Here is a 24,497-nt window from a genome sequence, read left to right as displayed (position 1 = left end):
CACTACTCCTCCTATCCTGTCCCCTTCTTCTCACTACTCCTCCCATCCTGGCCCATGCTTCCCACTACTCCTCCTATCCTGCCCCCTGCTTCCCACTACTCCATCCTGACCCCTGCTTCCTACTACTCCCATTCTGCCCCCAGCAGCCTCGGTGGTGTATGGAGCTGGTGCTCCAAGTGCTGGCTCTATTAGGGGTAATAGGCTAACCAACCCTACCCCTAGCCCACCCTAACCACTACCCCCGCCTACAGAACATAACTGTAACCCATCCTACCCGGCCCCCTATATATACTGTACCCTCCCAGCTCAGGGACATACACTACCTGACCCCAGAGACGTACACTGACTACCACACCAACAACACCCCCATCCCCTTAGCTAGGGAGATACACTCCCTACCCTACCTCCCCCGGCCCTCTAGACACAGCCCCCCCAACCTAGGGACATACATGTTCTCTGTGGGGGCCAATGTGTTTTCTTTCCTATCGAAGCCAGTGTGTTTGTTTTGTTTTCTGTGTGGGGGCCAATGTGTTTTATTATTTTCTGTGTGGGGGCCAATGTGTTTTATTGTTTTCTGTGTGGGCCAATGTATTTATTTTTCCTGTGGGGGCCAAAGTGTTTATTTTATTTCTGTACAATGTTTTTCGTCTGTGAATGCGGCTGAGTTGTACCGCACATGCTTCGTACGGTGTTGCAGTATAGATACAGACACATGCAGTATATTAGCACTTTTACATTTGGGGGGGGGGGGGCACCAACATTTATCTTGCCTCCAGGCAACTGGGATGAAGTTATGCCACTGCATTATGGGGTATTGTGTGTAGAATTTTGAGGACATAAATTTATTTTTCCATTTTGGAATAAGGGGCCTATTCATCAACACTAAAATAAAGGCCCTCATTCAGAGCCGTACGCTCTGAGCAGAGCGCACGCTCTGAATGAGGGCCGGGCTCCATTTTCATGGAGCGTCCTCCTGGACGCTTGTATAGCTGTGGGTCACCACCCACAGGCTATACGAGCGTGCTTTGTGATGGCCGCGATGGTCGAGACCATCGCGACCATCGAATTTGCGAGCCGGAGCCTGCAGTTGAGGTTTTCAACCGCAAGCTCCGGAGTGATTTTGGCTCTATCAGAGCCAAAATCACTCCCACTGACATCACTAGTGATGTCAGTGGGCCGGCTTCTGACGGGAGGCGTTCCCGTGGGAACGCCCCCGTCAGGGAGGCACGCCCCTGGCACGCCCACCAAAGGGGGCGTGCTGTCAATCAACATTGACAGCACGCCCCCTTTGATCGGACACAACGAGCGAAGGACTTTCCTTTGCTCGTCGCGTCTGGCGCATGCGCACGACGGAGCTCCCTCCGTCGTGCGCATGCTCAGTGCATAACATCGACCCACTTGCGAGCGGACAGCTGCTCGCGAGTGGGTCTGAATCAGGCCCAAAGTTTTTAAGGACATTTTCCTTAAATAACGTTATTTTGGTATTCATGTAGCCACTTAGCACAGGAGATATCACAGATATCTCCTTGCTAAGTTCCCCTGCGTTAATTTCCACACTCCCCATACATTAGTATGGGGATGTGGAAATTGTGGTAATCATCAAATTCCGAAAATTATCAATTTTCGGAATTTGATGCAGTTACTATTCGCCACTGTGAGGTGGCGAAAAGCAGGTGAAACTTACCTGTATCCGCGAGTGCAGGTCCCCCGACGAGTCCCTCCGGCGCTCTGCTCCGTCCTCAGGCTCCGGAGGCTGGTCGGACATGTGTGCTCCCCAGCAGAGCACAAGAAAGTTTAGACAAAAATAAAAAAGTTTTTTTTTTTTCTAATCTGTCATGTGGTCTGCTGGGAAACCACATGACAGACCAGTAGGACGGAGCCGGAGGCTGCTGCGCGGACAGGTAAATCGGGGGGGGGGGGTACACAAACTTAACGCATCTGTAGGCAGTGCTGCGCATGCGCTGGTTTTACAGATGTAACAGCGCATGCACAGCACTGTTTCCAGAAGCGATAAGGTAGTGTAGGCAGGGAAAAGTATCTATTTCCCGAAAAGCTGTCATCGCAAAAATGACAGCTTTTCAGAATAGATGCTTATGGAGAGGTGGAATTATGAATTCCACCTATAATTAGGTAGAACTCCATGCGAATTCTAAAGCTAATTATCTCCAGAGAATTTTTAGGTTTAATGAATAGGCCCCTAAGGCTGTAACATAACAAAATGTGGAAAAAGTGAAGCGCTTTGAATACTTTCCAGATGCACTGTATATATAATACACATAGGACCCAGTGCCTTTAAATTTAATGGATAAAAAAATGAATAAACTGCTGTCTTACCTTTACTAGCTGACAGAGGGCCTGATTCAGACCCGGTCGCTCTGATAGAGCGCTCGCTCTGAATCAGGGCCAGGTTTTTCTTTTTTTAGAACGGCCTCCTGGCCACTCGCATAGCTGTGGGTGACCACCCACAGCTACAGCGAGCGGCCATGATGATGGTCGCGATGGTCAAGACCATCACGACCATCGGGCTTGCGATGAGACCCTTGTGGTAGGGTCTCGTGGCCGCAAGCCCCAGAGAGATTTCGGCTCTAACAGAGCCGGAATCTTTCCACTGACATCACTTGTGATGTCAGTGGGGCCGCCTCCAAACGACAGGTGTCCTTATGGGAACGCCTCCATTTGGGCAGCCACTCCCGGCCCGCCCACCAAAGGGGGTGAGCTGTCACTCAACATCGACAGCTCGCCCCATCTGTTGCGAGACCTGGAGCGACGGAGTGCCCATCGCTAGCCAGGTCTCGCGCATGCGCATGACGGAGCTGGCTCCGTCGTGCGCATGCGCTATGGGCCACCATCGACCCGGTTGCGAGCTCTCAGCGCTTGCGACCGGGTCTGAATCAGGCCCAGACTGCACTTTCCTCTCTTCAGAGAACAAATGTCATCCACCTCCATGCTTATGGGCCGGGCTGCGGCTGTGCCCTCCCTTCCTCCCGCCTCCTCCTTCCCAGCAGCCTGCCAGTCACTGAGACACAGGCTGCAGCTTCACAAGCCATTGGACAGCTGAGCCGTCGCTCAGCTGCCCAGCAGCACTTCTCTGCGGCGACGGAAGCTGTGATGACTATCACTGTTGTCAGCGACAGCGAGGTTCCCGTGCGCAGCGCCGGAGATGGGATCAGTATAGAGATCCAATCTGTGGCAGGGATCTCCATAAGAGAGGGGGGTACGGGAATACTTACCCCCAACGCTCCCCCCTTAGTCCAGCTCTGGGGGGTAGCGTCGCGGAGGGGGGGGGGGGCAGCATTAGAGCTCTGGAATGCCCCTAGGTATTCCAGTCACCCTAGGCATTTGCTTAGAATGCCGATGCCTAGGGCCGGCTCTGCCTGGAGCAGAGGACAATCCCTGGTTAGTACAATATAAGAGTTTAAACTGTGAATCTAACCAGTTTATATATATATATATATAACAACAACAGCTTAAATCCGGCACTCACCATACCATAAGAGCAGCAGACCCAGGTGCTCCAGCCAAAAAAAGGGTTAGACAGGATCAAATGAAAGGTGGCACTCCGGGACTTGTACAATAATGAAAGAGGCGATGCTACAGCAACGTTTCGGTTTTAATGACAAACCGTCTTCAGGCATAACAAACTGAACAAACTTCTTACCTTAAATAACACCCATGTTAACTCCCACCACCAGCTCACAAGGTTGCACGCTGCTGTCGCCGGACCCAATGACGTCAGGCGCACAACGGCGCCCTCTAGTGACGTCTGGAGTCGCCGGGGGCTGCCCATGACAACCAGGTAAACAATGAAGTGTGTAATCTCGCACTGCACTGATAATAACAGAGCAGCCCGCGGATACACATCAACCATAAACGTCACATACAAAAATGACAATAATGTAAATCAAACTACATCAATAAAAACGCTGTGGGAATAAAGAAGGTACCTTACCTGGAGCAAAGCCAGGAATCTGATCCTCTATCCCCATGCATAGGGAAGCTATGTGAGGGTGAAGCTATGGCTCCTGAACCAAGGAACATATCACTAAAGGAGAATAAAGGAACATAAATACTAAAACTATGTGTGTTAAGGAAAGTCAAAGAGAACATCAATAGGGCAATGTATGCAATCTGCCAACCAATATCAATATATCGATGTGTTAATAACTAATGTATAGTACCTGAGCAACCCGTGCTTCTTTTGGTACCTAGGTATGCACAACGTGTAGTCACAAACAACAGGTTAATGAGAGCGATTCATTGAGACCAAAGGGAGTCACAGTATTTAGAGTGTGGATCCATTTGGCCTCTAGACGTAACAGAGCTTTATTCCTGTCACCACCTCTGATCGAGGCAGGGATACAGTCAATAAGCTTATATTTGAGCGTGGCAAGTCCATGCCGGCACTCTCTGAAGTGACGGGCCACCGCTTGGTCCTGTTCTTTGCCGTCAAGGGCTGCTCTAATCGCGGAGCGATGCAAGGCAATCCTCTCCTTGAATTGGCGAGAGGTTTTACCCACATAAAGTAAGCCACAAGGACATCGAATGAAGTAAATGACGAAACGAGAGGTGCAAGTAAGAACATGACGAATGGAATAACGTTTGCCTGAGTGGGGATGTGTAAATGAATTACCCACTTCTAGGATATCCACAAGTCGTGCAGTTGATGCATCTGTAGCATCCAGGTTTCTTACTTAGAAAGTGAGGGATTGGCACACTACCCATACCGAAATCATCATTCTTGACTACCCAGTCCTTGATATTTCTCGGTCTACGATAGCAAGGCATGACCCTGGTGTCTTTCAATGCCGGTAAGGACGGGTCTTCCGCCACAATATGCCACAGATTTTTAACTGCTCTGGTAATCTGATGGCTCAAAGGGTTAAATTTGTTGACCCAGGGAATGCAATTCTCCCTCTGTCTCTTTTCTGAGGTTGATAAGGAAGTGGTTCTAGGCATGGCCAATACTTTCTTTTTGATATTCAACAGATCTTGTGTATGATACCCCCTTTCCGCAAAATGTTTGATCATGTTGTCCATTTCAATGGAGGCAGTATCTGGGTTATCAGTGATGCGGTGTACTCTCAGAAGCTGTGAGAACGGCAAACCCTGTTTGAGGCTCAATGGATGGAAACTGTCCGCCCTTAACAGGTTGTTCCTGTCCGTAGGTTTTTTGAATATTGAAGTGTGTAAATCACTCCCAGCCTTGGAGACCAAGACATCAAGATAATGTATCTCACAACTCTGTATATTCCAAGTAAATTTAATATGATTGTCCAACTGATTAATGATGGACATTGATTCTTCAAACAATTCTTTAGTACCTGTCCAGATGATGAACAGGTCATCTATGTAACGAGTGAAATAGTGAATTTTGTTTGAAATAGTGGAATTGTCAAAAAAAGAATTTCTTTTCCATCTGGAACATAAATACATTAGCGAAGAACGGGGCCACACAGGACCCCATCGCACAGCCTAGTAACTGTAAGTAAAATTTACTGTCGAACAGAAAATAATTTCTGTTAAGAGTCAGTTCCAGCAATTCCATAAATAATTCAATGTCCGGACCGTTATACTCACTATTTGAAGATAAAAATCTCTGCATGGCATTCAATCCAGCATCGTGAGGAATATTGGTGTATAAGCTGGACACGTCCAAAGTACAAAGGAAACTATTGTTGGGTATTGGAACAATGGCCCTCATTCAGAGCCGCTCGCTAGCGGCCATACGCTCGTTCTGAGCGATGTTCGCACATCTGCGCATGCGTACGGTTTTTAGTACGCATGCGCGAACCAGTCAGTGCGGCCGAAAATCGTTTGTACGCTATATAGCGAGTGCCTGCTATTTTGAGTGACAGAATGAAGCGTATGTGGGTGGTAACAGGGGAAGGTGCTTGTAAACGGGGGAGTGGAATTCGAACGCAGGCGTGCTTAAAGGTCAAAACGGGCGTTTTAAGGGAGTGCATAATTAATACAGCAGCGTCATTGACCACGTCACTTGGTTTTTTTTAACTCAGGACTGCTCGCAAAATAGCGGTTGAAAAAACCAACCACAAGAATAGCGAGCAGTTCATACGCTGTACGATGTACTCGATTAATCTAATAAATAGCGGACATGACGTATGGTGCGAGCGGCCAGGGGGCGTTTTTATCAAATAAACGAGCGTATGTTTTGCTCGCTCGTTCAGACTTAGAGGTGTGAACAGACTACAATTTGCGAACGGATCATTTGAATAGCCACCCCTTGTTTTTGAACGAACGACCGCAAATAGCGAACGGCTCTGAATCAGGCCCAATGGCTGTTAATTTATTAAGGAATGCTGTAGTATCCTGTAAATACGTAGGTTGGTGCTGAATCAAAGGCTGTAGAAAAAAGTCAAATGATGGGCCGTCCTGGTGGTTTAGTAAGATGTTTATGAATTTTAGGGATGGTGTAAAGTATTGGGACACGGGGCCAATCCTCCTTAAGTGACAAAGCAATATTGTTACTCAGGATGCCATTGTCAACTGCTGATTTCAATAGTCTGTCTAACTCACGTTTAAAGAGAGCAGTGGGGTCTTCTACCAATGCTTTATATACTGTATGATCACCTAATTGTAAGTAAATCTCATCTTTATAGGCCGCAAGATCTTGTACAACGATCCCTCCACCCTTATCAGCCTGTCTGATAACAATATCAGTGTATCGGCTGAGGTCTCTTAAAGCTGTTCTCTCATCTGCAGATAAATTAGTATGCAACTTCTTATTTTGATTATGTATTTTGCACGCTGTCGTGTCTACAAGGCGTGAAAAACATTTAATTGAAGGATTATTCGACACTGGATCAAACATAGAGGAGGGACGTATAGAACTAGGGCCATCAAATTGTGTAGGAGTCTGTGTGACTCCAAAATGCTCTTTGAGGCGGAGTTGTCTATTCAGACGTGTGCAGTCTATTTTCTATTGAAACTCATCGAAGTGGGTTGTAGGAACAAAGCTGAGGCCTCTATTGAGGACTTTTAATTCATCATTAGTCAAAGTTCGAGAGGATAAATGAAACACTAGGTTCGTATGCCCCGTCCCCTTCTCGATCCTCCTCCATTGGTCCCCTCATCTAGTCTTCTTCCTTTTACAATACCCCGCTGTGCGCGGGTGATAACCCCTAAAGGGGGTTTCTGTGATGAGTCTGCTGATCCCCTGGCACATTCTACCTCACTCAAAGATGAGTCGGTAGCTGCAGAAGTGTCTGTATCAAATGGAGGGCGCTTTTCTCTCCACCTACGCCCGGGTCTTATTTGCTTGGTGGTACCTGATGCCCAGCTGTAAGCTCTATGTTCACTATAGTCACGGTTCACAGTGTCTAATTTGTCACGTTTAAATTTAATCAATTCCTTTTTGTAGCAATCGACTTGTGACTGTAGTTTTTCAATCCAGTTAGTGGTTAAGTCGGTTGCTCAGGTACTATACATTAGTTATTAACACATCGATATATTGATATTGGTTGGCAGATTGCATACATTGCCCTATTGATGTTCTCTTTGACTTTCCTTAACACACATAGTTTTAGTATTTATGTTCCTTTATTCTCCTTTAGTGATATGTTCCTTGGTTCAGGAGCCATAGCTTCACCCTCACATAGCTTCCCTATGCATGGGGATAGAGGATCAGATTCCTGGCTTTGCTCCAGGTAAGGTACCTTCTTTATTCCCACAGCGTTTTTATTGATGTAGTTTGATTTACATTATTGTCATTTTTGTATGTGACGTTTATGGTTGATGTGTATCCGCGGGCTGCTCTGTTATTATCAGTGCAGCGCGAGATTACACACTTCATTGTTTACCTGGTTGTCATGGGCAGCCCCCGGCGACTCCAGACGTCACTAGAGGGCGCCGTTGTGCGCCTGACGTCATTGGGTCCGGCGACGGCAGCGTGCAACCTTGTGAGCTGGTGGTGGGAGTTAACATGGGTGTTATTTAAGGTAAGAAGTTTGTTCAGTTTGTTATGCCTGAAGACGGTTTGTCATTAAAACCGAAACGTTGCTGTAGCATCGCCTCTTTCATTATTGTACAAGTCCCGGAGTTCCACCTTTCATTTGATCCTATATATATATATATATATATATATATATATATATATATATTGTTCTGTGTACTCAAATCAGATCAAACGCATTAGCGTATCTATAATGGGTGCAGGGTGTGCAATGCACATGGGGGGGTCCACACTGCACACCCTGCAATCATATTTAATACTTACCTCTCCGGAGTCCGGCGTTGGCGCTGCAGCAGCATCAATCACTTGGCAAATGGCACGGCGGCGATTTTCAGCGATCTGAAAGTAATGTGATATGGAAAACACAGACAGATATTGATGAAGAGATGGTAATAGGATAATTTGTAAGACTTTTACAGCACCGGCTAGGCAGAGGCAGATCCAGATTACGTGCCTGATTCAGAGTTGTATGTACACCTGATGGTTTGCATACAGCCAGTGCCGGATTACCAAATAAGCAGAGTAGGCACCGGCCTATGGGCCCCGCACCTTTTAGGGGCCCCGCGACAACGGATCAAAATAATATTGATTTGATCTTGAAAGAAAATTATAATCAAACTTTCTTAAATTATTTCCAAAACATAGAAAAAAATAAATCAACTCAAAGAAACGAAAACTTTACATGAAAGACTCTATGAAGAAACACAGTGGGCGAGATGCATCAAGGGTAAAAATGCGTCCTTGTACGCAGTGTCCAGGGCCGACTCTAGGGGTGTTCAACCAGTGCAATCGCACAGGGGCGCCACCCGTAGAGGGCGCATCCCTCCCCAGCATCCCGATTTCAGCGGGACAATAGTGTCCCGCTATTCCACCCGCGGGCTGAAGTGGCAAACCCGCGGGTGGTCAAATCGGGAGGTTGGGGACCCCCACCGCCGCAGCTGGTCGGCGGTGCCGGACCCACGGAGTGTGAATGCGCGTGGCATCCATTCACTGATGGGAGAGGGCTGGGGGAAGACCAGAGAGTGACTGAGTGCTGGGCTTTACCCCCAGCCTGACGTTATTTGGAGGCGTGCCATGTGGGCACGCCTCCAAATAACGTCACATAAGGGACGTGGCTTATGGTAATTAGACCACGACCCAAAATTTCACCGCGCACGATGTATGGGGCGCATTATCAAGGGCCGGCACAGGGTTCTCCAACCCCTGGAGCCGGCCCTGGCAGCGTCACTGGCTTCAGCTGGTTACTGAAGGTTACTCAGATGACTGATGATCACACAGAGTGATCCGTTGCTGTTTCCTTGAATGCAGCTGTGGATCACAGAAGCCGACAGGAGCTGTCTATTTACACAAGACGCATCCTGCGGCATCAGGGCCATAACTAGTGGTGTGCGAGAGGTGACGTTGCACTGTTGCCATGTTGCTTGCAGAATACCTGGAATGGTAACATCTCAAAGGTCATAGTTCAAGTTAATTTGAACGGCTAAATATATATATAAAAAAAGAGAGCGGATGAAAGTAAATTTAAACATTAAAATGTGGCCAAAGTGACAAGTGCTATTACATTATACTGTGTTCTAATACCCAGGCTACTAAAAGTGTGAATATGCAGGGACTCATACATAAATGGGGCAAAATTAAGGGTGGCGTCAGTGCCGGTGGAACAGAATTTGGGGTTTGTCACAGAGAAGGTGGCGTTGCATTGATAATTGAAATGAAAGTGAAAATGGACAATAGCAGAAAATAGAAATAAAGAAGAAAATGAAATGATGAGAAAGAAACCATAATGCTTACTTTTAGCTGGATAATATGGAGTGAGCAGATCTCCAAAGTCTTCAGTGTAAGCTCCTCGCTCTACCCCAGATGGGGGCATGTACCACGAGTGAGGGTATGTTTTAGAAGGATCTCTAATACCATCATTAATATCTTTTGGGTCTGTATACACCAAGACGCCAACCACTCCAAATATGGCAGCATTTATTACCTAAAAAATACACAAAAAGACTAGATGATGTCATAATGAATTGGCCATATATATACAACAAATCAAGTCATATTCAGCAACCTCTTAAAATGGGATGTAATTGAGATCCCAGCGGTCGGGATGGCGGCGTTCACAATGCCGGCGCTGGAATTCTGACACCAGTCATAATCCTGGTGCCAGCATCCCAACTGATGACATCCCAATGGTAACTATTAGAGTTAGGGGGAGGATTAGGCTGCGAGTGGGGGGGCTAGGGTTCGGTTGCTGGAGAAAGGATTTGATATAGGCTGTGGGAGGGAGGGTTAGGTTTAGGGGTAGGGTTAGGGTACTTACCACGGGGTGTCGGTATTCTAACCCTGTCGGGATCCTGAGCGCTGGCTTCCCTTATCCAATCCTTTAAAACATATGCTGGGGAATTTCCTATTACCATTACAAGTAGAAAACATAATATGCCACTACTATCAGGGGTTACATGGGTTTTACTATTGCTCATAAAGCTCAAACTTCAAAGTATAGCATGTCAGTTATACCTGCACCAGCATGAATGATATTGCTGCACTGAGTATGACCATTGTACATAGCAGCATATCAGTTACATAGGAAAGTGCCAGCCTACCACTCATACATGAGATACTACTCTTCCACACAGCGCTATCTGAATGATAAAATAAGCCTCATCTGCCATGAAGATTCTTAAAGATATCTAAACCTAAACTTAGTGGCTCATTTATATGTTAACATAGCAATTGGGGCCACAGCATTCTCACAAGGGGTGGGATGTACTAAAGGGGAAAATGCAGTTTTCGGGGGTTTTACCCCATTTTCCATATGTACAAAGCTTCGTCCTGGCGTCCTTCTGCACATGCTAAATGCGGAAGGCCCTCTATGCTAAGGCAACGCACAGGACAGCTCTTATCAAGAGAGCTGCCCTTTATGATTTTCATTGCATTTCTAGGTACATACCATGGTAATCAACCGCGGTATGTACCCGATGAGAGGCAGGATGTACCATATCGCGGATGCAATGCTTAGGTGACATGGACCGTGTCCCACTGAGCCCATGCTAAATGACATTGAGGGGCCCGATTCAGACCCGCTTGCTAGGCTGCATTCGCACATAGCCTGCCAATGTTTTGCACTGTGCGTATGCATCGCAGTGCGCAAACTATTCCATGCGATCGGAAGCATTTGCTCGCTGCACATAGCCACCACGCTAGAATGAGTGACAGGACGAGCCGATTGCGGGTGGTGATAGGGGATGGTCGATGGAACGGGGGTGTGGTGGTGCGAATGCAGGTGTGTCTGAGTGTCTAACGCCGTTTCAGAGGTGTGCATAATTAAGACGCAGCATCATAGTACACGTCACATTGTTAGTTTACACACTGCAGTACTCGCAGTGCTTGCAGTAGGGTATGGTCAGCCACAAGTGCTGCGTACGCTTCCGATGGTACTCGATGTTACCGATTGTTGCATACACTTCCTGGAGATGACGTGTATAAGTGGGCGTCTTAAGACAGGCTGGTGGGCATCTAAATACACAATGCGATAGCACGCCAAGACATAGTGGGCGTGCTAATGCCTTGCCGTGCGATTGCGGGATTTGCATACTTTGGCTGGGTATGGTTCAATGGGTTTACAATTTCTAGATAGACAGTGATTAGCTAGACATGGGAAGATAGACAGGCAATAGATAGACAGGGACTGAAGGTCGACAGGATCTGAAGGTCGACACACTAAAGGTCGACTGGTAACAAGGTTGACAGGGATTGAAGGTCGACAGACAATGGGTCGACAGGTACAGAAGGTCGACAGGCAATAGGTCGACAGGTACTAAAGGTCGACAGGCAATAGGTCAACAGGTACTAAAGGTCGACATGCAATAAGTCGACATGGTCAGAAGGTCGACAGCCGCACTAAAGGTTGACTTGTAACAAGGTCGACAGGTATGAAGGTCGACATGCAGAATGTCGACACACTAAAGGTCGACTGGTAACAAGGTCGACAGGTATGAAGGTCGACAGGCAGTAGCTCGACACTCATATAGTCAAATTGGGTTAGACACTTACTCCGATGGGTCGACTAGTAACAAGGTCGACAGGTATGAACGTCGACACTTATATAGTCAAATGGTCGACACTATTTTTTTTAGGGTTTTTTAGGGTCAGTGTCAGGGTTAGGGTTAGGCACTTACCCCAACGGTTAGGGTTAGGCACTTACCCCGATGGTTAGGGTTAGGCACCAAGAAGAGAGTTAGGAATAAAGATTAGGGAAAAAAAACAAACAAGAACACGTGTCGACCATTTTCATGTCGACTATATGAGTGTCGACCTGTCAGACATTTACATGTCGACTATCTAAGTGTTGACATGTGTCGGACATTTGCATGTCGACCACATGAGTGTCGACCTGTGCCGGACATTTGCATGTCCACTATATGAGTGCCGGACATTTGCATGTCAACAATATGAGTGTCGACATGTGCCGGGCATTTGAATGTTGACTATATGAGTGTCGACATGTGGCGACCATTTGAATGCCGACATGTGCCGACCGTTTGCATTTCGACCATGTGTCTACATGTGCCGACCATTCGCATGTTGTCTATATGAGTGTCGACCATTTACATGTCGACTATATGTGTGTCAACCTAATGACCATGTCGACCTTCTGCCTGTCGACCTTCATACCTGTTGACCTTGTTACCAGTCGACCTTTAGTGTGTCGACCTTCTGATCCTGTCGACCTATTGCCTGTCGACCTTCGGTCCCTGTCGACCTATTGCCCGTCGACCTTCTGTACCTGTCGACCTTCAGTCCCTGCCGACCTATTGCCTGTCAACCTTCAGTCCCTGTCGACCTTGTTACCAGTTGACCTTTAGTGTGTTGACCTTCAGACCCTGTCGACCTTCAGTTCCTGTTGACCTATTGCCTGTCTATCTTCCATTGTCTGCCTAAACACTGTCTATCTAGACAATGTAGACCTAAAGACCGGATACCCTTTGGCTATGTGCGAACGCATCTAGCGAGCGGGTTTGAATCGGGACCTCAGTGCCATCCCATCTTCAGTTTGTTTCCAAGACATGGAGGCCTGTCATATAAGAGCAATGTACAATGACACTAAACATTGTACATGCAGCAATACACTGTTTGAAAGGCCTCCATGTCTTGCACATGGGCTGTGCTGTTAATAAGATTGCTCCTGAAGCATCAAGGAAAGGCTGGAGATGGACAGCTAAAAGTATACACATAACATCAGAAATACAGTAATAGGGAAAGTGGACATAGGCCCTGATTCAGAGCCGGACGCTCTGACCAGAGCGCTCGCTCTGAATCAGGGCCCACCTCCATAATTATGGAGCGTCCTCCTGGACGCTCGTATAGCTGTGGGTCACCACCCACAGCCTATACGAGCGTGCAGGTTGATGGTCGCGATGGTCTTGACCATCGCGACCATCGCCACTGCGAGCCGGAGCCTGCGGTTGAGTTTCTCAACCGCAAGGCCCGGAGTGATTTTGGCTCTATCAGTGCCAAAATCACTCCCACTGACATCACTAGTGATGTCAGTGGGCCGGCTTCTGATGGTAGGCATTCCCTTGGGAACGCCCCCGTCTGGGAGGCACGCCCCCGGCACGCCCACCAAAGGGGGCGTGCTTTCAATCAACATCGACAGCACGCCCCCTTTGATCAGACACAACGAGCGAAGGAAAGTCCTTCGCTCGTCACGTCTCGCGCATGCGCACGACGGAGCTCCCTCCGTCGTGTGCATGCGCAGTGCACACCATCGACCCACTTGCGAGCAGACAGCCGCTCGCGAGTGGGTCTGAATCAGGCCCATAGACTTAATACAAGCAAGCACAGGTATGAGACCTGGGGAGTGTAATAAGATAAAAGGAGATAGACATGATGTAAGTGGAGGTAAATAGATATGAACGGGAAGACACATAGGAGTCAGCTTTGAGGTGTGGTGCTGTGACAGTTTTTTTTTTTGGGTGGGGGGGGGTGTTGCTGAGAGCACCCCCAATAATTTTTAAAAGTTATCTCCTATGGTAGAAGGTAAGATGAGACAGACAGGAATCTAGGGGACAGACAAGTGAGACATGCAAGGGGGACACACGAGACAAACAATTGAGGGAATTAGGGTTCTCACAATGATACACAAGATGATACACAACGAAGGGGGTAGATTCATCATTGCGATACTTGGTAGGGAGACAGGGCGCCTATGCATGATAGAAACGGTAGGGACCACATTTCAATCATCTTCAGGGAATATTTATATATTCCACTGTTGAAAATCCTTTGCCTTGTTTATGTTTAGGAAATCAAAGAGACCAATGTAATTTAGCAGCGAGTGTCAGCGTTCTCCAAGTTTCTTCACCGCCCGACCACCAACATCGCAGATCTCTATGAGGGGCCATTCAAGTCAAAATTACAGCTTTCTGGATATGTCATATACCTAAATTATTGCTTTCTGGATATGACGTATGCTGAAATGTATATGACGTATGCTGAAATGGATATAACATATACTGAAATGGATATAACATATACTGAAATGTATATGACGTATGCTGAAATGGATATGACGTATACTGCTGAAATGGATATAACATATACTGAAATGGATATAACATATACTGAAATGTATATGACGTATGCTGAAATGGATATGACGTATGCTGAAATGGATATGGCATACACTGAAATGGATATAACATACACTGAAATGGATATGACATACACTGAAAAGCACATGACAGTGCCATCCAATCACAGCTCTCCTATATAAGCAGGGCTCCTGGGAAGGAAGAGCAGGAGAACAGTGTGGCAGAGCTGTAAAGGGGAGGTGAGTGCTAACACTATAGTCAGTGGTGTAATAACTTTTGCTGTGCTGATGATGGTAATGTAACACATAACTACTACTGCATGTACTATTAGTTATAGCTGCAGATAGGAGACTGCCTCTTTTCAGCTTTTTCTCCTGTGAGGATTGTGCTCCTGCTGCAGGCAGGTTATGTATAAATGTTACTTTCACTTTCCTTTCTGTCCTCATTCTCTCTCATCTCAGCTCTTTCTTTACTCTCCTTTCTCTTCTTTCTCTATGTCTGATTTCTTGACAGTGCCCCAGGTCCCTGCTCATGTAAGGGAGTGCCCTGACTCCCAGCAAGATGGCTCCTTCATAATCCAGCAGGTGGGTTAGGATTCCCCTGTTGTCTGGCAAGATGTACTGTTACTGTATGCAGGCTGCTGGGTCAGACAATCGGCAGTAGGCTGTGGCAGGGCTGCCATCAGAAGTTGTGGGGCCCGGGACACTCAAAATAGGCAGGGCCCACCCCTTCCCATACATTACAAAAACCGTGAGGCGGAGAAGGGCGCGGGCTGCAGCCGATGGCAGGTACGGCTAGTACACCCTCCTTACACCATGTATATAGAAATGCAGCATGTTCCTGGTTTGCTGCTGCTAGATGCCAATGTTATGTCCCCAAACAGATAAATAAAACCACATTTTATTTATATATACACACACACACATATTAGGGATGTGCAGGCTCGGATAGGTTCGAGTTTGCACGTGGAGTTCGGATTTTTCCCTCCAAAAAAACGGAACTCAGAACGAGGCAAAACGTCATCTTACATGGACGAACATCATCATTCCTGGACAAAAGACCAGGAATGATGATGTTCGTCCATGTAAGATGACGTTTTGCCTCGTTCTGAGTTCCGTTTTTTTGGAGGGAAAAATCCGAACTCCACGTGCAAACTCGAACCTATCCGAGCCTGCACATCCCTAACACATATATATTAGGGTTGTGCAGGCTCGGATAGGTTCGAGTTTGCACGTGGAGTTCGGATTTTTCCCTCCAAAAAAACGGAACTCAGAAAGAGGCAAAACGTCATCTTACATGGACGAACATCATCATTCCTGGACAAAAGTCAAGGAATGATGATGTTCGTCCATGTAAGATGACGTTTTGCCTCTTTCTGAGTTCCGTTTTTTTGGAGGGAAAAATCCGAACTCCACGTGCAAACTCGAACCTATCCGAGCCTGCACATCCCTAATATATATATATATATACACACACACACACACACTATATATATATTATACACACACACACACACTATATATATATATATATATATATATATATACACACATACATATATACACTATATACACACACATACATATATATATATATACACACACACACACACGCACACACTATATATATTATACACACACACTATATATATATATATATATATATATATATACACACACACACACTATATATATACATACACTATATACACACATACACACACACTATATATATATACATATATATATACACACTGTATACACACACACTATATATATACATATATATATATATATATTATATATATATATAGTGTATACACACATATATATTTACACATTTTTTTTATTAATTCTATATAGCCTATGTGACTAATCTGACGTTTCCAGCCCCCTTCTGCCTCACTGCATACTGCACACAGTGTTGGTCCAGCCTGTCCCCTTCTTCCCCAGCAGGCAGCATATGAATTAACTTACCTTTAATTCCAGGTTAGGTCCAGGCTTCTGCTCCATGGTTGTCTAGAAGGGCGCTGCGGCTCCTCTGTCCTCTCTCTCTCTCCTTTAGTGGCGCGTTGACGTCATGACGCGCGCCGGATAATAAACTTTATTGATCCTGCGGACAGTCACAGGTCAGGCACCGCTTACATGCTGGGCGAGGCAGTAGCGGCGGGGGGTCCCCATTCATTTGCGGTGGGCGGGCATCAGACAGGAGGCCCCTTTGCCTTGCTCAAGCAATAGCGGCGGGTGGGTGGTAGGAGCGGGCCGGGCCCCCCTTGTTTGGCGGAGTGCCCGGGCCCGGTACAGTAGTCCCGACAGTCCCCCCCTGATGGCGGCCCTGGGCTGTGGTTTTCACACCCCACACGTGCCAAGCATTATTATAACCATACCACCCAACTGTCCCACATTCAGTGGGACAGTCCTGTTTTTTTGGGACTGTCCCGCTGTCCCACCCATGGGCTGCAATGTCCCGCAGTTGGGGGGGAGTTGGGGAAGCATACACTGCTGCTCTGCATAACAGAGCAGCGTGTACGCAGAGCGAGAATAGATGTGCGCATGCGCACAGTATCTTTCTACTTCAGGGTCCATAGGGTCTCCACAGGATACCTTGGGGTGTAGGTGGATGATGTCAGACATTGGGCACCACAGAGTTAAAGTTTTCAGCCTCCCAGGATGCACTGGGATCCCCCTCCTATACCCTGCCTCTGAGCCAAGACAAACTAGTTTCGTAGGTGCACGGCTCGGAGTCGGATCACCATTTAACAGAGGAGGGCTGTAATGGCCCCTGAAGTTCTTCAAGGCAGCTGTGGCTGCTCAAGATGAGCTGCACAGCATAGACAGTCAGTACTGACATCTATGCTGTTGCTCCTTCACCCCGCCAAACCAGAACGCCGGTACTGATCCGGGGATGCTGGTGGGTGTCTGGGGTAACAGCTAGTGGTGACCCTGAATTACCCGGACTGTGGCCGGATTCAAGGGGGCAGGTAAGTGGCGGGGTCCCTTGGATGGTACATGCTGAAACACAGTCCAAAATCTCCAGGCAGGGGGCTCCCTGGGGACTGTCTGCACGTGGAGCCAGGTATTAACTTGCGCTTCCACTAGACCACCAGGGACAGCGGGCCGCGGCTGAGCGGCAAAGGTCTGGCATCCCAGGGGTTAATTGCATGTCAGGGGAGTGGCCTTCCCTGTCTCACAGCTGGCACCTCCCCTGCTGCACAGTGGCTCCCCATAGCGGTCTGGCGGGCTGTGTCAGCACTCCTCCCCCTGGCCCACCTCCTCTCTGCTCCTCGGCGGCCATTTTCTAAGAGTGTGCAAACGCTGCTGGACACTGAATTCAAGGTGGCATCGTGGTCCGGGTCCCCCCGCATACCTTTCCTGCGATTAAGGTCAGAGTATGCAGCACTGTTTCCTACCAGGCTCTGTGTCTGTGTAGTTGATCTCCGTGCTGGTACTGCAGGTGATTTATTTCTGCATTGTATGTGACTAACTGCTAACGCTGCTGCCTGTACTTTCACTTCTGACTGTCAGACATTCCCTGTTCTTCCTCTGCTAAAGCCCTTGCGGTGCAGTGTTGCAGGGTGTTCATTGCCTCACTGTAAAAGCATTTATCTGTGAGGGGAGTCACATACACTACGGGTATACAATCGGGAAGCCGGCTACCGAAATCCCGACAGCCGGCTTCCTGACTGCTTTATCATGGCATGGGATAAATGACCGGCATTTTCCCGATGCCGGGAGACTGGCGCCCGGTATCCCAATCGAAGGGATGCCAGGAGCGCCACGAGCAGACAGCCGCGGGAGGGGAGGGTTAGGTTTAGGGTACCCGGGGGGGACTTAGGGTTAGGCACCCCCCCGGGAGGTTTAGGGTTAGGCTACGGGGAGGGAGGGTTAGGCACCCCCGGGGGGGACTTAGGGTTAGGCACCCCCCGGGGGACTTAGGTTTAGGCAGCGGGGAAGGGGAGGTTAGGTTTAGGCACTTAGAGGGGGGATTAGGGTTAGGAACTTGGGGGGGGGGGGGAGGTTAGGGTTAGGCACCCTAAAGGAGGGATAGGGTTAGGGGGTTAGGTTAGTATAGAATATACTTACCTTTAGGACGATCAGGATTTCCAGTGCTGTCGGGCTTCCTCTGCCGGGCTCTGCTAATCTGTCGGCCTGCCGATGCCGGGAATCGAACTGCCAGCCATGCGGCCGGCGGTATTTCATACCGATTCCACACTACATTACACTCATCATGTCTGAGAGTAAACGTGATTTTCCTCTTCAGCTAATGTGTACCACATGTAATGTACCATTAGCGGAAGGTGATGGAAACACTGAGGGGTTATGTAGGGCGTGTTATCTTATATCACACCCGATTTCTGTCACTGCACCTGTGCAGGAACCGCCCTAAGCTTGTTTTGCTAAGGCACTTACAACCCTTGTGGGCCAGCTAGCGACTCCCCCTACATTAGATGGGGTTATCACAGCAGTCGCTTGTGTCGTCACCCATGCAGGGGTTCCCCAGGCAGTTGCTGGTACCCCAGTGTCTCCCGCTTTCGCCCCCCCAGGTCTCGCAGGAGCCTGCGTGGGTGAATTCATTGTCCAATACGGTGCAACACCTGTCAGATGTTTTACAGGGGTAGTCATCATTGCAGCCTCCTAAGCGGCCTTTAGTGTCTCAGATGGCTCAGTATGATGTTGTCTGATGACAATGAGATGTTTGACTTTTCAGACCAGGAGCCCCTCCATAATAATAAGGCGGAGTCTAAGTCTAAAGTGTATATACCTGGCCTTATATGGGCAGTCCGTGCGGCCTTGGTTATTGAGGATGACGATCCCCCCGTGGCCAAATCCAAATACGCCTTCTTTAAGGATATTAAGGGTGATGCCACTGTATTTCCTCTATCTGGTCAGTTAGTGGATCATTTAGAGGAGGCGTGGAAAAATCCGGGTAAGCGGTACCAGCCTTATAAACATTTGGCCTTTGCATACCCCTTTGCGGATAATTATTTTTTCAAGTGGGAAACTCCTCTGCAAGTGGACTCTCATGTCACATGCCTTGTGAAGAGTGATACATTGCCCATACCCTCCATGTCCTCCTTAAAGGATGCTACAGATCGCAAGGTGAAAATATGCCTTAAATCCATTTATTCCCTTGCTGGGGGGCGTCCAGACTGGCTATGGCTGTGTGCTGGGTGGCCAGAGCCATGGTGTGTTGGGCTGATAGCTTGGAGGCGTCTCTGGACACTGACTCTTCACCTGAGCAGGTGGAGTTAGTGGGTAATCTCAGAAACTCAGCCACGTACATTAATGAGGCAGCCTCAGATATAGGTCTCCTCACTTCCAGAATCTCCTCGGTAGTGGTGGCGGCTCGCCGCACCCTATGGTTGTTCTCTTGGAAAGCCGACACAAAAATCCAAAAAGGTTTGGAATGCTTGCCTTTTAATGGACAGGTCCTGTTTGGCCCTGATCTGGACAAAATTGTGACCACTCTGGCAGCAGCTAAGTCTGCGTGTCTGCCATCGGCTACAGTCCCATCAGGGTTGGGTTCTTTGTCCTTTTGGCCCTATAGGGCCCTGGGTAAGTCCAATGTACAGTTCTTTCAGAGACAGTCAGGGGCCAAGAAATCTGCCAAGCCTAAGAAGCAGGCTTGGAGTACAAGATGTCCTGCTTCCAAATCGGATGATAAGCCTTCCGCCTGACAGGATGGGCCTCTCCTTGGGGGACCCCAAAGTTGGAGGCCGGCTTCTTCAGTTCGCACAGTGCTGGTGTCTCACCACCACGGACACTTGGGTAAAAGAAGTGGTCTCTCGGGCATACGCCCTCTCCTTCCGGCGGAGGCCTCCCAGCCGAGTTTTCACCATGGGCTGTCAGTCGGATCAAGACAAGGCCCTGGTATTCCGGAAGGTGTTACACTCTCTGCTCCAGGCTGGAGTTATAGTGGCGGTTCCATTGTCCCAGAGGGGATCGGGGTATTACTCCAATCTTTTTCTGGTACAGAAACCCAATGGTCTTACCGGCCCATCCTCAACCTCAAATCCCTCAACAATTCTTGAGGGTTCCTCTGTTCTGGATGGAGACCCTGCATTCCATCATTTTAGTGATGGAGCCTGGGGATTTTATGGTGTCGCTAGATATTCAGGACGCTTACCTGCATATCCCCATTGTTTCAGCACACCAATGTTTCCTCAGGTTTGCAGTGGCCGACCAACACTTCCAGTTTCAGGCACTGCCCTTTGGTCTGGCCACGGCACCTCGAGTGTTTACCAAAGTCATGGCAGTTATGGCAGCCCACTTGCGGATGCAGGGGGTCCGCTTGTTGCCCTATCTGGACGACCTGTTGTTGGCAGGGTCTCCAGAGATACTTCAGTGCCATCTGCAACTGACAGTCTGTGTTGCAGACTCATAGCTGGCTGGTAAACTGGAAGAAGTCCTCCCTGGTTCCCTCACAGCGGATGCTCCATATCGGAGCCCTGTTGGACTCCCAACAGAGGATCTTTGTGACAGAGGAAAAGATCTCTGCATTACAGGCAAAAGTACGCAGTTGCCTGCAGAGTTGCCAGGTGTCTAATCACTCGGCGATGAGGTTACTGGGATCCATGGTGTCGATGTTTGACATGGTGGAGTATGCCCAGTTTCACTCCAGACCTCTGCAGAAGTTGATCCTCTCCAGATGGAATGGGTCTCCCCATTGGATAAAGACACAGACAATGGTGCTTTCCCCGGAGATACGTCTGTCTCTGGCCTGGTGGCTGCACACTGCTCACCTGAACAAGGGGCACCCCTTTTGGATTGCGGACTGGGCCCTTCTGACAATGAACGCCAGTCTCCGAGGCTGGGGAGCGGTGATGGGTCCGCACTTCTTCCAGGGAAGGAGGATGCCAGCAGAATCTGCGCTTCCGATAAACATCTTTGAACTTCGGGCAGTATTCAAAGCTTTCCAGCAAGCAAGACATGTCCTGCACGGAAAACCCATGCAGGGGTAGTCAGACAATGCCACCACAGTGGCTTGCATAAACCGCCAAGGAGGGACCCGCAGTCAGACAGCCCTGACGGAGGTGTCCCGCATTCTAGCTTGGGCGGAAGGCAATCTCCCTGCCATTTCGGCAGTGTTCATACCAGGAGTCCTCAACTGGGAGACAGACTATTTCAGCCATCAAGACGTGCATCCAGGAGAATGGTCTCTTCACCAGGAGGTGTTTCAACTCCTGGTGAACAAGTGGGGCCTTCCAGAGATAGACCTCATGGCCTCCCAACACAACAACAAGCTACCTGTGTATGGGTCAAGAACAAGAGATGCAGAGGCACTTCTGGTAGAAGCTCTGTTGGTCCGGTGGACCTTCCAGTTTGCGTTCCACTTCCCTCTGTTCTCCCTTCTTCCTCAAGTGATTAGCAAATTCAAGCAAGAAGGTGGCATGCTGCTGCTGATAGCTCCAGCTTGGCCCAAATGGCACTGGTACTCAGATCTTCAGAGTCTCTCCTTAGACACTCCAATGCTGTTGCCTCTATGTCCGGACCTGTTGTCTCAAGGTCCTTGCCATTACCCGGACCTGGGTCGTTTGTCTTTGACGGCATGGCTGTTGAGACTTAAGGTCCAGGAGTTTTTCCAGGTTTGTAGTTAACACCATTTTCAGAGCTCGGAAGCCTGCGTCTGCAAGAATTTACCATCGAGTATGGCATACTTTCTTTGAATGGTGTCACCCTAGAGCCTTTGATCCTCAAGTGTTCCGGATATCCAGGGTGTTGGCTTTCCTGCAGGTGGGCTTAGATCACGGTCTTCGCCTTGCTTCTCTGAAGGTGCAGGTTTCTGCCCTGTCAGTGTGGTTTCAGAATAGGATTGCTACTTTTCCTGATGTCCGCACCTTTCTGCAAGGTGTACTTCGTGTTCAGCCTCCCTTTGTTCCTCCAGTGGCTCCTTGGGATCTTGCTGTGGTCCTGAGGGCTCTCCAAGGACCGCAATTTGAAACACTGGGCTCAGTGGATTTGAAATGGCTTACAGCTAAGACTGTATTTCTTCTGGCCATTGCTTCAACCAGAAGGGTTTCAGAATTGGGGGCTCTCTCATGTCGGCCTCCCTTTCTCATTTTTCATAGGGACACTCGCCCTGGTTTTCTCCCAAAGGTGGTATCTAGTTTCCACATTAACGAGGAAATCATAGTGCTGGCCTTTAATTCTCCAGACCTCTCGGTTGGTGAGGCCACCTTTAGATGTGGTACTGGCTCTAAGGATTTATGTTGACCGTACCAATTCTTTTAGGAAGTCGGACTCCTTGTTTGTCCTCTATAGCTTCCGTGAGAAGGGAGGGCCTGCCACTAAGCAAACTTTGGCAGGATGGATTTGCATGGCTATTTCTAAGTCTTATATTCATGAAGGCCTTCCTGTTCCATCCTCTGTTAGGGCTCATTCTACTAGGTCTGTGGGTCCTTCATGGGCAGCTCTATGTGGTGCCTCTGCTGTTCAGCTTTGCAAGGCAGCCACGTGGTCTTCTGTCCATACCTTTTAAGGTATTATGCATTCGATACCTTCGCCTCTCAGGATGCTTCCTTTGGGCGGTGGATTCCCCTTTCAGCACAGGAGCGTCCCCACCCTTAAAGGATACTGCTTTGGGACATCCCCAAGGTATCCTGTGGATACCCTATGGACCCTGAAGTAGAAAATATGAGATATGGTAAGAACTTACCCTTGTTATCTCTATTTCTACGAAGTCCATAGGGTTCCACAGGACTCCCGCCCTGTCTCACCTGTACTGCAGATGGGCTTTGTTCTGGTCACTGGTTTTTCCATCTCCTTCTGGTGAGAATGTGATTCTTGTGTGTTCCAGACTTTATCTCCTCCTCCGGCCTATGGCTTGTTACATAACTGGTTTGCCTTGGCTTGGGGGCGGGGTATAGAAGGGGGATCCCAGTGCATCCTGGGAGGCTGAAAACATGAACTCTGTGGTGTCCTATGTCTGACATCATCCGCCTATACCCCAAGATATCCTGTGGAACCCTATGGACTGGGGTCCCCCTTCTATAACCCGCCCCAGAGCCAAGGCAAACCAGTTATATAACAAGCCATAGGCATGGTAAGTTCTTGCCATATCTCATATTATTCACAGTATGGGGGGAAGTCCGGGGGCAGCCCAGCATCTCGGAGATGCTGGGCACGCCCCTTAGCAATGTAAACAGGGCGTGCCGCTAGGTCACGCCCTTTTTTCACATAGGTCACACCCCTTTTCAGGAAAGCTTCGCCGCGTAGTTGTCCCGAGTGGAACTCTGCAAAAGTTTTTAGGTATGTTATAACACTTACATGGCTTTGTGTGTTTATTTAGTGCATATACTGTATAGGTACTGTATGTGCATGTCTACATGCAATTCTATGTCTAGGGCTTTATATTGTGTATGTATGTATGTATTTATTCTTCCACTACTTGTGAGTGGCAGAATAAATACATGCATACAGGGCCGTAGAGAGCCTGGCCAGTCCCGGGTAAAGGAGGGGGCATGGCCTAATCGCTGGACGCATGGCCATGCCCCCTTGGAAAAAACACAAAAATATATCAGCCCAGCGCTAAGCAGGGGGGGGGGGGCACGATCAGTGTGATCGCTCCCCCCCACAGCCATAGGAGACTGCTCTGGCTGCTGCAGCAGCTGCAAGCAGTCTCACACTGCAGCCCAGCACAAGCTGTGTGCTGAGCTGCTGTGAGGGAGGGGGGGGGGCCACGCCGGGCTCCTCTAGCAAGCCCAGGCCCGGGTAAACTGTACCCACTCCCCCCCTCTCGTTGCCCATGTATACATACATACATACACAATATAAAGCCCTAGACATAGAATTGTATGTAGACATGCACATACAGTACCTATACAGTATATGCACTAAATAAACACACAAAGCCATGTAAGTGTTATAATAATGCTGTGTATGTATGGGGTGTGAAAACCACAGCCTACTGCCGATTGTGGCAGACTATAAATCTCTGACCCA

The 24,497-nt window shown here is 48.4% G+C and overlaps 1 protein-coding gene across 2 annotated transcripts in view; it reads right to left on the bottom strand.

Annotated features, from left to right (window-relative positions):
* NAALADL1 (N-acetylated alpha-linked acidic dipeptidase like 1) overlaps positions 1-24,497 on the bottom strand; it is a 132,352-nt gene that overhangs the window by 45,109 nt on the left and 62,746 nt on the right. For both annotated transcript variants that reach the window (XM_088480011.1, XM_088480010.1), the window contains one exon: positions 9,761-9,950. In XM_088480011.1, coding sequence (XP_088336137.1) covers positions 9,761-9,950 — 190 coding nt within the window. The remainder of the gene's footprint in view (positions 1-9,760; positions 9,951-24,497) is intronic.

The sequence above is a fragment of the Taudactylus pleione genome, unplaced genomic scaffold (assembly GCF_031769625.1).
Source record: "Taudactylus pleione unplaced genomic scaffold, aTauple2 ptg000250l, whole genome shotgun sequence".
Classification (NCBI taxonomy): domain Eukaryota; kingdom Metazoa; phylum Chordata; class Amphibia; order Anura; family Myobatrachidae; genus Taudactylus; species Taudactylus pleione.
Note: the sequence above shows the minus strand (reverse complement) of the source record. Positions and strands in the feature narration are given on the sequence as shown.